Source organism: Chlorocebus sabaeus, chromosome 16, assembly GCF_047675955.1.
Source record: "Chlorocebus sabaeus isolate Y175 chromosome 16, mChlSab1.0.hap1, whole genome shotgun sequence".
NCBI lineage: Eukaryota > Metazoa > Chordata > Mammalia > Primates > Cercopithecidae > Chlorocebus > Chlorocebus sabaeus.
The window spans coordinates 4,107,777-4,123,311 of NC_132919.1; the positions used below are offsets into that span (position 1 = coordinate 4,107,777).

At 42.6% G+C, this 15,535-nt stretch overlaps 1 protein-coding gene across 3 annotated transcripts in view; it reads right to left on the bottom strand.

The window, feature by feature from the left end:
• ANKFY1 (ankyrin repeat and FYVE domain containing 1) overlaps positions 1 to 15,535 on the bottom strand; it is a 103,370-nt gene that overhangs the window by 71,340 nt on the left and 16,495 nt on the right. For all 3 annotated transcript variants that reach the window (XM_008009906.3, XM_008009907.3, XM_008009905.3), the window contains exons 2-3: positions 12,853 to 13,045; positions 7,230 to 7,348 (exon numbers count right to left, since the gene is read on the bottom strand). In XM_008009906.3, the coding sequence (XP_008008097.1) occupies positions 7,230 to 7,348; positions 12,853 to 13,045 (312 nt within the window). The remainder of the gene's footprint in view (positions 1 to 7,229; positions 7,349 to 12,852; positions 13,046 to 15,535) is intronic.

Here is a 15,535-nt window from a genome sequence, read left to right on the forward strand (position 1 = left end):
ATGGCCAGCTAATTTTTTGTATTTTTATTAGAGATGGGGTTTCACCATGTTGGCCAGGCTGGCCTCGAACTCCTGACCTCAGGTGATCCACCCAATTCGGCCTCCCAAAGTGCTGGGATTACAGGCATGAGCTACCACGCCCAGCAAGGACGGAAATGTTTATGTTGATTGTGGTGATGGCTTCACAGGTGTATTCATATGTCAAAACTTATCAAATTGCACACTTTTAATGTGGGCAGTTTACTGTACTTCCATTACACCTCAATTTGGAGGAAAAAGAAACCAAACTGAGAGGCAGCACAGTACTGTGCTTAATGGCACGAATTCTGCAGCCAAACTGCCTAGGGTTCAAATCCCAGCTCCAATCCTTGCTAACTGTGTGGAGTTGATATGTAATAAAGCACTCAAAACACCACCACCACACAGTAACTGCTATATAAAAACTTGCTATTATTACAATAGACTATTTAGAAATTGATCACAATGAAAACAGTACCTACCAAAATATTTGTGATGTAACCAGATTCATACTATAAAAAAAAGTCATAGTCTTAAACTTATTAGAAAATGAAGCCAGGCACGGTGGTTCACAGCTGTGATCCCAGCACTTTGGGAGGCCGAAGTGGGAGGATCACCTGAGGTCAGGAGTTGGAGACCAGCCTGGCCAACATGGCAAAACCCCACCTCTACTAAAAATACAAAAATTAGCCGGGGGTGGTGGTATGTGCCTATAATCCCAGCTACTCAGGAGGCTGAAGCAGGAGAATCGCTTGAGCCCAGGAGGCGGAGGTTGCAGTGAGCCGAGATCACACCACTGCGCTCCAGCCTGGGCGACAGAGTGAGGCTACGTCTCAAAAAAAAAAAAAAAAAAGAAAGAAAATGAGATAAAAGTTCAACCCAAAAAGAAAAAATAATTCAAAGGAATTTCAAAGAAAGATTTAATACAGATAAAAAGAAATGATTGAATTGACTAAATATAAGTAAAAATTAAAAGAACAATGAACCTAAACCAAATCTGCAATAAGCCAACACAAATACAAACTTAACCAAAGATTGGTGAGAAGAAACCAAAAGCAGTATCAGGATTAAGTAAAGAATATAACCACAGATAAAACAGATTATTTTGAGCTCTAAGAGAATCTTTGGCCATGGGACTCAGCTGCTGGCAGGAGGCCACAAGGCTGTTTGAGTATCCTCATGACATGGCCGCTAATGTCCCCCAAAGTGAGCAATCCAAAAGAGAGAGCAAGGAGCAAGCCACAATGCCTTTGATGAAGCCATCTCTCAAGTGACATGCTGTCACTTCTACCACACTCCATTCACTAGAGGTGAATCAGCCCATACTGAAGAGGAGAATTGGAATCCACCTTTGAAGGGAGAAACAGCAAAGAATTTGTGAGCATATTCTTTTTTACTCTTTTTTGTGAGCATATTCTAAACCTCCCATGGATGTCATCGAAGGAACACAGTATGATTTAATACTGAAACTGAACAGCCTTGACCTAGTAGTTCATACAGTAGCCAACAGATGTTGAATATTGCTGTGCTTCTCTTAAAGATTTAAATACCACACAGCTCCCCCGGCGTACACAGTTTGGGGAACGATGCCCTTTCCACCACAGAGTGCAAGCTTTCCAGGTGGTGCGTCAGGGGATAGCTTTCCCAACCAGAGTGAAAAGGAATACAGGAGGATGCTTTCTGCTGTTTGGAATGGCTTGACACTATCCAGGACACATTCCAGGAGAGCCGAATGACTCATACCCTGAGTTCTTATGCCAAGGAACTGTGAGATCTTTGCTTGAGAAAGCATGCAGCAAACTCTAGCTTCCAAACAGCCATTCCAATCCACTGAAACCTCTCATCGTGTCAGCTGCTGTTGGTAAAGTGCTACAGAGAGGTCATAAACAGATCATTTTGCTAGAAGCAAACTGCTTTACTTCACCAAGAAGTAAATATAATCCTTTCCTTGTGGACTCAGATTTGTTATGCTTTGTTGAGCTAACAGTCGTATTCTTTCTCTTCCCACTTGGTCAATCAGTATCTTTATAAACTTTTATCTTTTATTCTTTTTTTATTAGGGTTTAATAGACCAAAATTATATAGAGTTAATGTATGACATGTTTTGATATATGTATACATTATGAAATGGTTATAAGCTAGTTAACATATATCATTTCATATATTTAAAGATATCTTAATAATAAAAAAGCAAATTTCTACTCTGTTTACATTTTCAGATACTTTCATACTTCAAGAAAAGCTGCAGAGCATCCCCTATGCTCTTTACTCATCTTCTCCTATTATTAACACAGCTTATATAACCCCGGTACAATGATCAAAACTAGGTAACTAGGTAATACATACAATACCAATGCCATTCACTAGTTATAGGCCCCATTTTGCTAATTGTACCAGTAATACCCTTTCTGTGGCCAGAATCCAACTGAGGATTCTACACTGCATTCGGTGTCATTCTCACCCAATCTGTAATACTTCCTAAATCACTCTTGTTTTTCATAACGTTGACATGTTTGAGAAACACTCCGGCTGATTATTTTGAGAAATGTTCCTCAATTTGGGTCTGATGTTTTCTCATGATTAGACTGAGCTTATGCATTAATGGCAAAAATCCTATAGAAGAGCCAGGCAGAGTGGCTCATGCCTGAAATTCCAGCACTTTGGGTAGCCGAGGCAGGAGGATCGTTTGAGCCCAGGAGTTTGAGACCAGCCTTGGCAACATAGCAAGAACCCATCTCTATTGAACGACTAGCCAGGGATGGTGGCGCACACCTGTACTCCCAGCTACTTGAGAGGCTGAGGTGGGAGGATCTCTTGAGCCCAGGAGTTCGAGGCTGCAGTGAGCCATGACAGCGTCACTGCGTTCCAGCCTGGGTGACAGAGTGAGACCCCATCTCAAAAACAGGAAAGAATCCTACAGCAGTGACTGTGCCTCACTGCATCCCTACAGCAGTGACTGTGCCTCACTGCATCCCTACAGCAGGGACTGTGCCTTCACCAGTAGACCACATCAGGTACAAACATTTCACTTTTTTGAACAAGGTTTGATTCATATATCCAAATACCTTTAAAGTGTATATAATGCCTGTTGTATTTCATCAACATATGCTAAAATTCTCATAATTAAGGCTGTGTGCAGTGGCTCACACCTGTAATCCCAATAGGCCTTGGGGAGACCAAGGCACGAGGATTCCTTGAGTCCAGGAGTTCAAGACCAGCCTGGGCAACACGGCAAAATCCCACGTCTACAAAAAATGAGCCAGGTATGGTAGCACACACCTGTGGTCCCAGATACTCAGGAGGCTGAGGTGGGAGGATCGCTTGAGGCCAGGAGGTCAAGGCTGCAGTGAGCCGTGATTGCACCATGGCACTCTAGCCTGGGTGACAGAGTGAAATCCTGTCTTAAAAAAAAAAAGAAAGAAAGAAAGAAAGAAATATCAATTAGACAAGAACTTCAAAAGAAAAATGTGGAGTTTTTCTTACATTCTAAGATGTAAGTTTCATGCAAGCAAGAATTTAATTTTGTACATTTTGTATCCCTAACACCTTGAAAAGTACTTACCACTCAATATTTTTTATATGAATGGATTAATGTTGAAAAAACAAAACACCAATAAATTCATTAAATGATTTTATCAAGCCCGTTGGTGTGGAAAACATTTGAGCCTTTAAAATACAGCTTTTATGCTATTTATACACCTGTTTACAAGAACCTATTTCCAATCTTCCTCAAACTGCTGGCCAGCCATGAAGTGTTAGTGCTTCCAAGTATCACATAACACACAGGCTTCCCAGGCAGTCTCAGAAACTGCAACCCCAGGTTGAGGCAATGCGCAGGACTGCTGGACAAAGCACACAATTCAACAGGAACAGGTCCATACATGCCACTACCACCTTGGACCTCTCCCCCATCACACATTTCAAAGATACATTTCATTAAAATGTCATAAAAAGTAAAAATGTCATATGTTCTCCTATCTGCTATCTTCACAGGTACCTGATCTATGAAAGCCACAAAAACCATTTGCTTTGAAGTGGATCACTCCTGAAAGCAACCTTATGGTAGAATCAAAACACACTTATTATTTACAACTGGAGGAGAGTCTAGAGATAGAGACAATTAAAGATATTAATATTCTATTTCCCTAAACTCGATAAAACTTCCTGACTCACGGTGACGAAATCTTGTGGCCAGACAGCACTGAATGAGAGCTCTAAATGTCTGGATGTACTAAAAAAGTTCAGTGTAAAACAAATTTTTTAATTCAATGTTGACACTGGCTTTTTTTGCCTTAATGGAATTTTCTGTGTTGTGTAATTTTGTTTCAGAGAGCAGTGATGTTTTATTTTCCCACTCTCATTCATTTTGGTTGCAGTCACTATTTCACAATTAAAGTAAAACTGAGGAACACTAACACTGTCTGAGTTACCTTACCTATGACAGTATCCCAGAAGTCAGATAATGAAGAAAAAAAAAGTAAGAATATTTCACAGCTCAGCTGCCTAACTGCTTTCTAAAACGGTCATACCTATTTATAACGTCACTGGCAATGTACAAGAATACCAATTTCATGAGCCTCACAGCTACTGGGGTCATCAGTTTTGATTATACAGATATCAAAACACAGTAGCTTCTTATTAACTTTTTTCCTGCAGAGTCGAATCTTTTCCATATATTTATTATCTTCTAGTCTTCATAAACATTCTGTTCATATAATGAAGATCCTATCATACATGTTGTGAAGAATGCTACATGAGCTTGTAAGGTCTTCATAATTCTGCTATATACGAGGTCAAAGATACATGGCTTCAAAACACTATGCTTTAAAAAAAAAAAAAAAAATTTGCCTTGAGATTTCGATCACGTGGACTGGTGCCCTCCCAGTAAAAAACTATTTCCCAGGCCGATGTTTTTAGTTACTGGCATGCAGGCATCTGCACATGTGTAGGTGTGTACGTGCATTTGTATCTACAACTTTTAGTTATGGACCTCAAGTTAAATCCTCAAAATTATCATAAAGAGAGAGGTGGCTCACAGCTGGGAAACACTGACATACGTCCCCCTTAATCCATGAGATAAATGCCTGCTTAGCCTTTACAACACGACACAGTTATCAGCCACCTCTGAAACCTTCCTTTATCACCCAACTCAGTCTCTCCTCAACCTTACCTAAAAGCTAACTACATTTCTGTTTTATAGCCCTGGTCTGAAATGATTTGTGAATGGCCTGTTTCCTCCAGCAGAATAAGGGCTCCGTATGGCAGGGACTGTGTTAGAATCATCTCAGTGTTCCTGGCACTGCACATGGAAAATAGTACCTTCTCAACTGACAAACCTTCTGAACAAAGATATAATTCACACAGACAATCACTTCGGCAAGTACAGTCATAAGCAGCATAACTATGTTTGGTCAACAACAGACTGCAGATACAATGGTGGTCCCGTAAAATTATAATATTGTATTTTTACTGACCTTTTCTAGGTTTAGGTACACAAACACTTACCACTGTGCTACTGTTGCCTATGGCATTCCGCACAGTAACATGCTGTACAGGGTTGCAGCCTAGAAACAACACACTATACCATACAGCCCAGGTGGGCACTAGGCTATACACCATGCAGATCTGCGTAAATACTCTATGATGTTCCCACAACAAAACCACGTCATGACACATTCTCAGAACACATCCCTGTCATTCTCCTCACCACAGAATTCTCACGAATATTAATAGTAGAATTAAATTAAAATTTTGCTCTTTGTCCCTTTTTTTCCAATAGCAGTCAGGCAAGTACTAAATGAAAATGCAGCCTTCAGGTCGACTTTTGAAAACGACTGTTTTAAAGTCTACTTGCCACCCTATTTGCTTCAATCCTACACACACACACACACAAATGTGATATAAAACAAGTAACATTAAATAGGCCAAGGCAGCTATTAACTTTTTCTTTTTTTTTTTTTTTTTGAGACAGGGTCTTGTTCTGTTGCCCAGGCTGGAATGCAGTGGTGATATCACAGCTCACTGTGGCCTCAAACTCTTGGCTCAAGAAATCCATCCCCCTCAGATTCCCAAGAAGCTGGGACTACAAGCACATGCCATCATGTCTAGCTATTTTTTTTTTTTTAATTTGCTGTAGAGACAGGGTCTTGCTATATTGCCCAGACTAGCCTTGAATTCCTAGGCTCAAGTGATCCTCCCACCTTGGCCTCTCAAAGTGCCAGGATTACTGGCATGAGCCACCACACCCAGCCTTAAAATTCTTTTTTAAAAAATAAATTGTACTGTATATATTTAAGCTATGCGACACAATGCTGTGGGATACATATATAGTAAAATGGACACTGTGGTGAAGCAAATTAACATATCCACCATCTCATGTGGTAACCCATACCTATTAAAATTCTGAAGGCTAATGGTCATCCTTTGATGTTAAAGAAAGAATATTGTTATTCTTCAGAGTAACTGTTCTGAGTTCAGTTCTGATAGACAAGAAAAAGTACTTTGGCCAGGCACGGCGGCTCACACCTGTAATCCCAGCACTTTGGGAGGCTGAAGCAGGTGGATCACATGAGGTCAGGAGTTCAAGACCAGCCTGGCCAACATGGTGAAACCCTGACTCTACTAAAAATACAAATATTAGCTGGGTGTGGTAGTGGGCGCCTGTAATCCCAGCGACTCGGGAGGCTGAGGCAGGAGAATCACTTGAACCCGGGAGGCAGGAGAGTGCAGTGAGCTGAGATCGCCGTCGCACTCCAGCCTGGGTGACAGAACGAGACTCTGTCTTACAAAAAAAAAAAAAAGGTCCTTTGGCATCTAGTATGAAGTTTTACGCAATCTGACAGCAGGACTTTTAATTAGACTTGAGGGAAAAATATTTTCTGGACATGAATCCTTATTTACAGCGTACTTTTTCATGAAATGAGGGTACAGAAAAATATTCACATTTTATAAATCATAAGGACATTGCAGCTACTCAAATATTTATGATTTGTTAGCCAGGTATTACCTCCTAAATAGGTAGATACACAAAGTACCTGAAAGTACAACCTACTGATTCATTAATTATTTAACTAGTTTGTGGTCACCATCAATTGCTAAGAAAATTATTTTACTTTCACTGAATCACAAATATTTCAAAATGAGACACCATAACCTTCTGCCAAGAGCCCTTCCGCTGGCAGGTTTGTGTCCCTGATCACTCAAAGGCTCACCTGACAGGTCCAGCTCTTTAGTGGAAGACAAGTTAGGCAGACTCCAGCTGTCACTGCGGGCTGCCAGGACAAACTTGTGAGCGCTGATGTGCCTGTCCCCAACCTTTATCTTCAGATCGCTGATGAAGAAAAAGACCCACATATATTAGAAAAATGTCATAGGTATAGCTAGGACTCATAGCTGATAAACACATGAGTATTGATCAACATACATCTGCAAAAGGAAAAATTACAGCAAAACATTGTTTCTGTATGCTGGCACTGAATTCTGATAGGCCATCTTTATAATACGTTGCTAGAAATGGTTTCTATTTGTAAATTCTGGCTTTAATTCACATGGCATGCTCGGCTTTCAAATACATCTGCTAACGGGATTCTTACAGTAGTGAACCTCCAAGTTAAGGAGGAGGATTAATATTCACATAAAAAGTAGAGGATGTTTTATATGGACTAAAACAAGCTAAACCATCAGGGAGAGAAAGACAGAAAGGTTAAAGCTGGTGATGACGGCTCTGAGACTACAGCGCTGCTATGCCCCACGGTAATGCTCAAGTAAGGTTCAACAGAAAAAGCGTGAACAAACTGACGAGCAGTCATGAACACGGCACCCAGCATCGCGACTCCGGTTCTCACCAGAAACAACTGGACCTAATATTGACCATTTTTTACTCAACTACTTATAAAAAATGGGGTGAGGAAAAAGCTTTCTTTTCAAAACATGTTTCCATAATTATGACATGCCATTATATGAAACGATCTTCCTGAACAGATATTTATGTGTAACTCCGAAATGTCAAATGCTACCGGAGGAGAGCATCTGGGCAGTGAACAAAAACGTCAAGATGACCCACTGGGCTGCCACGAGTACATGCCGTATGGCTATCCTGGCAGGAATCCAAAGTCACTGTCATCATCCTGCTGGTAGTTATATATTTTATTTTCATATTCAACTTTAAAGGTATTTACTAGGTTGGAAAGTCTTCGGAAACTAACTACACAAAAACGACTATATGGAAAAAAAGAAAAAGAAAATACCATTACATGAATTAACCCATCCACTTAAAAGGAAACCCAGGCCAGGCGTGGGGGCTCACACCTGAAATCTCAGCACTTTGGGAAGCCGAGGTGGGCAGATGATGAGGTTAGGAGATCGAGACCATCCTGGCTAACATGGTGAAACCCCGTTTCTACTAAAAATACAAAAATTAGTCAGGCATGGTGGCGGGCGCCTGTAATCCCAGCTGGTCAGGAGGCTGAGGCAGGAGAATTGCTTGAACCCAGGAGGCAGAGGTTGCAGTGAGCTGAGATCGTGCCACTGTACTCCAGCCTGGGCGACAGAGCAAGACTCTGCCTCAAAAAAAAAAAAAAGAGGAAACCCAAACAGAATATTGTTTGTATATAATGCTTGACAGAGATACATTCTACATTCTACTCTTGTAGACCCTACAAGAGTATTGCCTACAACACACTTAATCATCATTTGAAAGTATCAACAATTCCAGTTCTATCAAAGACCAAGCGGTAACTAATGATATTAGATCACAAGATTAAGAGAGTATTTATTATTTCAAATTATTACAAACTGCTGTTAATACAGTAGAACATTATTCATGGTCAAAGAAGAAATAGGATACTCTATGTAAAACAAAACATAAAACTGTATCAGCATATCCTGTGACAAAGTGTAAAAAATTTAATGAAAACAAGAAGCTACCTACAAAGCACAAATAATTTTTAAACTCTGAATATATTTATAAAGTATTACATCCTAATAACTTAAATAGATTTTCAGTCTGTACTATTTCAACCACGAGTATAACTTGTAGCCACAAAATTATAAAAATGAATGTTTCTAGAAAATTTCTACCACATTCATGAGTGTCAGGTCAAAATTCTCTCTTTTGTAATCTGACATACCAAAGGGAAATAAAGATAAGGATTTCCTCAATAATTTCCAATAATAATTTTTTAAAACACAAATGAAAACCGGAAAATCAGACAAGTCCAGTCCATGAAGATTCTATGTTGAAACAATTAAGGACCTAGTAATTTTTTTTAAAAAACTTGATTCCACTCAATTAAAGAGTATTTCCTTTTAAAACATGGAAACCAGAATGCTGTAACTGGAGAGGAGATGAACAGTTTCTTGTTAGTTTCTCAAACACTTGAACAGGAAAAACCATAGGTTTGTTTGGTAAAAGACTGAGTACGGTAAGTAACTACATATAGCCATCATTTTTAACTACCTCATGGGACAAAACTGTTCTCCTGAACTTGAAATGTAGGCCAGGCACAGTGGCACACACCTGTAATCCCAGCACTCTGGGAGGCCAGGACCAGGAGTTTGAGACCAGCCTGGGCAACATAGTGAGACTCTGTCTCTTATTAAAAAAAAAAAAGAAAAAAAAGAAAGGCTACCGGTTTCTTCCACATTTCTCAACTTAAAAACTTTTAAAACCTATTCATCAGTCATTCCAGCTACTAAGGGGCACATAAAAATACTATTTGAATTTTTCAACAAAATGCATGTTATAGGATAAAGGTATTTTTTCCCCTACGTTGGTAAAAGATGTCTGCTTTAGAAATTGATTTCTCAATTTCGGTTACCACATCTTGACAGCTTAGTCCCCTAGGAAGACTCCATTCCCTATCTGATACTCAATTGTAGATAACATAGAGTTTCGGCCGGGCGCGGTGGCTCAACCCTGTAATCCCAGCACTTTGGGAGGCCGAGACGGGCGGATCACGAGGTCAGGAGATCGAGACCATCTTGGCTAACACGGTGAAACCCCGTCTCTACTAAAAAATACAAAAAAAACTAGCCAGGCGAGGTGGCGGGTGCCTGTAGTCCCAGCTACTCGGGAGGCTGAGGCAGGAGAATGGCGTAAACCCGAGAGGCAGAGCTTGCAGTGAGCTGAGATCCGGCCACTGCACTCCAGCATGGGGGACAGAGCGAGACTCCGTCTCAAAAAAAAAAAAAAAAAAAAAAAAACATAGAGTTTCAACCTTCTTTAGATAAAGGGCAGGCTTTTTTTTTTTTTTGAGATGGAGTCTCACTCTGTTGCCCAGGCTGGAGTGCAGTGGCGCAATCTCGGCTTACTGCCGCAACCTCGGCCTCCCAGGTTCAAGCGACTCTCCTGCCTCGGCCTCCTGAGTAGCTGGGATTACAGGCGAGCGCCACCACGCTCTGCTAAATTTTTGTATTTTTAGTAGAGACAGGGTTTCATCATGTTGGTCTGACTGTTCTCGAACTCCTGACCTCATGATCCGCCCACCTCAGCCTCCCAAAGTGTTGGGATTACAGGTGTGAGCCACCGCACCCAGCCTTTTTTTTTTTTTTTTTTAAAGACAGGGTCTCACTCTGTCCTCCAGGCTGGAGCGCAGTGGCGCGATCTCAGCTCACTGTAACCTCCACCTCCTGGATTCAAGCAATTCTCCTGCCTCAGCCTCCTGAGTAGCTGGGATTATAGGCACATGCCACTAAGCCCAGCTAATTTTTGTAATTTTAGTAGAGACAGGGTTTCGCCATTTGACCAGGCTGCTCTCGAACTCCTGGCCTCAAGCGATCCACCTGCCTCAGCCTCCCAAAGTGCTGGGATTATAGGCGTGGGCCACCGCACCTGGCCTAGGGCAGGTTTTAGACGCTGAAGGGAGACTTGTTGGAGTCGTAAGATCATACCGTAACTAGCTAAAAAGTGACAGGAAGAAAACTGCCCAGTCTCATTCCCATTGTCTCCGAGAAGGAGTTCAACACAATGAAAGTGAAATAAAATTACTAATCAATTGACAAATAATTGAAAAACTAAACGATGGGAGTTCTAATGGGAAAGAGCCTCAAAGAGTAGGAGAGGTGTGTCTGCAACAGAAAAACATTAGGCTTCCCCCGGCCAGTAATAAACAAAGTTTTCACGTGTTCATGGAAGAGGAGGAAAAATAAGACAATGGATTATATTTTACAAGAAGCTATATCTATTCAATTTATGGAACTAGCCTTTACTCAGAATATAGACTTCCCTTTTTCTGTAATAGATTATTCTTTCATTCAGAAAGGACTAAGATAATAGTAATTTTGAATCCTGAGTTATTTTATTGTTATTTGCATCCTCTAAATTTTGATTTTTTTTTTTTTTTTCTTAAGACAGTCTCACTTGATCACCCAGGCTGGAGGGCAGTAGTACCATCTCAGCTCACTGCAACCTCCACCTCCCAGGTTCAAGCAATTCTTTTCTGCCTCAGCCTCCTAAGTAGCTGGGACTATAGGTGTATGCCACCATATGTGGCTAATTGTTGTATTTTTAGTAGAGATGGAGTTTCGTCATGTTGGTCAGTCTGGTCTCAAACTCCTGACCTCAGGTGATCCACCTGCTTCAGCCTCCCAAAGTGCTGGGATAACGGGTGTGAGCGATCTATTTAAAATGTTGGAATTTATTTGAAAATTTACTAAGTCTTATGCAGACTGAGCTTCTATCTCCCTAGCGGCTCAAGTCCTTCCTTCTTATGTACATTCACATCTGTGTTTCTTTGCCATACCCAGCATCCCAATTCAGTCTTTCATCATTGCTGTTCTGGACTATACGCAACATCACAGGTGCTCACCCTGCTCTTTTCTCTTTATAATTTCACCCACATGACATTAGCATGCCGTTTTTTTTTTTTGAGACAGAGTCTCGCTCTGTTGCCCAGGCTGGGGTGCAATGGCACAATCTCGGCTCACTGCAACCTCCGCCTCTCCAGTTCAAGTAATCCTCCTGCCTCAGCCTCCCGAGTAGCTGGGATGACAGGCGTCCACCACCAGGCCCGGCTAATTTTTTGTATTTTTAGTAGAAACGGGGCTTCACCATGTTAGCCAGGCTGGTCTCAAACTCCTGACCTCAGGTAATCCGCCCACCTCGGCCTCCCTAAGTGCTGGGATTATAGGCGTGAGCCACCGCACCCAACCCTGAGCTTCTAACAGAAGCTGTATGGCTCCAGAGTTCAACCTCAACCATCGTGATGCTCGCTCTAACTAGTTCCAAGACTGTTTTGCTTTGACCATCTCAAGAGAAACGGACGTTTGCCCTCTGAATTCCTAGACATGTAAGCCAATTCCTGCTTGATTAGCAATGCTATCACCATGACTCCTGCACTCTGCTGAAGATAAGTACTAAACGAGAGATAAAAATCTTGCCTCAGGCCGGGCATGGTGGCTCACACCTGTAATCCCAGCACTCTGGGAGGCCGAGGCAGGCGGACCTCAGGAGATCAAGACCAACCTGGCCAACATGTTGAAACCCCGTCTCTACTAAAAATACAAAAAATTAGCCGGGCGCGGTGGTGTGTGCGCCTGTAGTCCTAGCTACTCAGGAGGCTGAGGCAGGAGAACTGCTTGAACCCGGGAAGCAGAGGCTACAGTGAGCCGAAATCTCGCCACAGCACTCCAGGCTGGGCAACAGAGTGAGACTTCGTCGTAAAATAAAATAAAAAAATAAAAATCTTGCCTCAAGGAGCTTCTATTCTAGGGAATAAAGATTTGCTAATATCCTCAAGGGAGAGAAATAAATTCTGGGAGAAAGTGAATGAGAAAAGCTGTAGTGTGGCCCGGGAATAAAGCCAAAGGCCTTCTGTGTCCAGGAGCCCTGCCCACCTGTACTGCTCCTGCTCGTAGAGGTCTGCCACGATCGCCAGCAGGCGGCTGATGAAGGACTCACTGCTGCTTTCCTTGTTTGCCTGCGCAGCCAACAGAGTGCAGCGCTTCTCTGTCTCTGCCAGTTTCTTCTGCAGCTTGACATACTCTTGTCGTAGAAGCATCAAGTGCTTCTCCAGCTTGGCCACCTCCTCTGCAAGGAACAGAAAGAATCAGGTTTACCGTGGCCGGTGTAAAGCAGGCGCATTCACTAGTCCCTCATCCCACCGATGGGAACGCTCTCCAAGTGACCGGCCACCTGATGTTTCTACTGTTTCTCAGTGATAGTCCCACAGGATCAAGAATGGCTTTGATGGCTGGGTACTGTGGCTCACACCTGTAATCCCAAAACTTTGGGAGTCCAAAGCTGGGGGAATCACTTGAGCCCAGGAGTGTGAGACCAGCCTGGACAACATACTGTCTCTACTTTTAAAAATATTCATTAAAAATAAAAAATAAAAATAAAAATAACAAAGAATGGCTTTGTTTCAGGGTGCTGGTCATTGAACCAAGGAGACCATCATGGTTACAGGGATTTCTCCTCTCAGAAGGTCAATATTATACAGTAGATGACAATGAAGAGATGTACATAAAGATGCTGACGGGCACCTGCCCTGCAAATCCTTTACCACAAAGCCAGGAGTCTCCAGGAGAAAAGGCTACCAAAATCACCTAGATTTTTTGAAGCCACTAACAGTAATAACAATTCCCTAATTTTGACATGTTCTTCGAAAAGCTTTACATAAATTCCCTCATTTAATCTCTCTCTCTCTTTTTTTTTTTTTTTTTTTTTGTGAGACGGAGTCTCACTCTGTCATCAGGCTGGGGTGCAGTAGCACGATCTAGGCTCACTGCAACCTCCGCCTCCTGGGTTCAAGCAATTCTCCTGCCTCAGCCTCCCTGGGACTACAGGCACATGCCACCACGCCTGGCTCATTTTTTATATTTTCAGTAAAGACAGGGTTTCACCATGTTGGCCAGGATGGTCTCAAACTCCAGACCTTGTGATCCACCCGCCTTGGCCTCCCAGAGTGCTGGGATTACAGGCATGAGCCACCGCACCTGGCCTTTTTTTTTTTTCTTTTTTTTCTTTTTTTTAAGAGATGAGGGTCTCACTATGTTGCCCAGGCTAGACTCAAACTCCTGGACTCAACTGTTTCCCCTGCCTCAGCCTCCCACAGCTGGGACCACAGGCACATCCCACTGTGCCCAGCTTCATATCATCTTCATGGCAAGCCTATGAGGTAGGTACTGCTATATACCAGCCCCATTTTATAGAGGAGGACACTGGGGCACAGAGAGGTTACAGATTTCCCCTGGGCTGCAAGGCTAGTGAGAGGACGGGCTGGGATCTGAGTCCAACATTCTTATTCCAGGGCCTGTGATCATATTAATCACGCTCCCCAACCCTGGCACCTGTCCCCCTTCAGGTGAAGATCAGGGCAGTTAATAATGGTTCAGATGGAGGCACGCCATCTTCCACAGGCGCGTTGGGGCAGGTAAAAAGGTTGAGAACCACTGTATTTGATTCATTAAATTCAACAAGCATTTATCAAGTGTCCACTAGGTGCTGGACACTGCACGATGGTAAGCGCACTGACATACCTGTCCTCAGAGCCCTGAGTTACTGAGAAACACAAAGATAAACAATTTTTTCTTCTTTTTTTTGAGACAGAGTCTCACTCTGTCGCCTGGGCTAGAGCACAGTGGCGCAATCTTGGCTCACTGCAACCTCCGTCTCCTGGGTTCAAGCGATTCTCCTGCTTCAACCTCCCAGGTAGCTAGGATGACAGGTGGGCACCACCACGCCCGGCTCATTTTTGTATTTTTAGTAGAGACAGGGTTTTGCCATGTTGGCCAGGCTGGTTTCAGACACCCGGCCTCAAGTGATCCACCCACCTTGGCCTCCCAAAGTGTTGGCATTATAGGCATGAGCTACCATGCTCAGTCGTAAGTCAGATAACTTCGGTTATAATTTATAATTAAAATAATTATAACGGTCAAATGCAAAACTACAACTCTACATTAGAGAGCTAGAAGGTAAAAACAGCCATGAGTGCCTATAAAGCAAGTGAACTGAAGAGGTTGGGAAACGCTTCCCTGAGGAAGCAGTCACAGAACTTCTCCTTTGCCTGAGCTCTGGAGTCTTAAGGAGGGATGAGACAGGGGATTTATGCAACCATGCAAATAGGCAGCTTTATCAGTCGAGGTCTCTATGGCTCCACAGCGCTGCTACAACCATCCTCCGGGCCTTGGTCCCTTCACCCCTCCCTCTTCCACACCACAGACATTCCAAATCTTGACACTGCCCTCAGGCCCATCTCCCATCCAATCTGCCTCATTCCATGCCAATACCCTGAGAAAACTGAGCTACTGACAATAACTCCCACCGTCCCAGCAATGATTCCCATCTCCCCTTTGCTTCCTTAGAAAGGGTATATCCTTCCTACCCAAGTTTAATCGTCCTATGTGCTCCCTAAATCTCATCACTCTCCTCACTCCTCAGGACCTTTGCTTTATCATCAACCACCCCATCTCCGAACTCCAGTCTCTCTTTCAACTGGGTGGTTCTAGTCAACATATAAGCCAGTTTAAGTTTCTTATCTATTAAAGCATCCCACACCCACATCACATCTGAAACCCT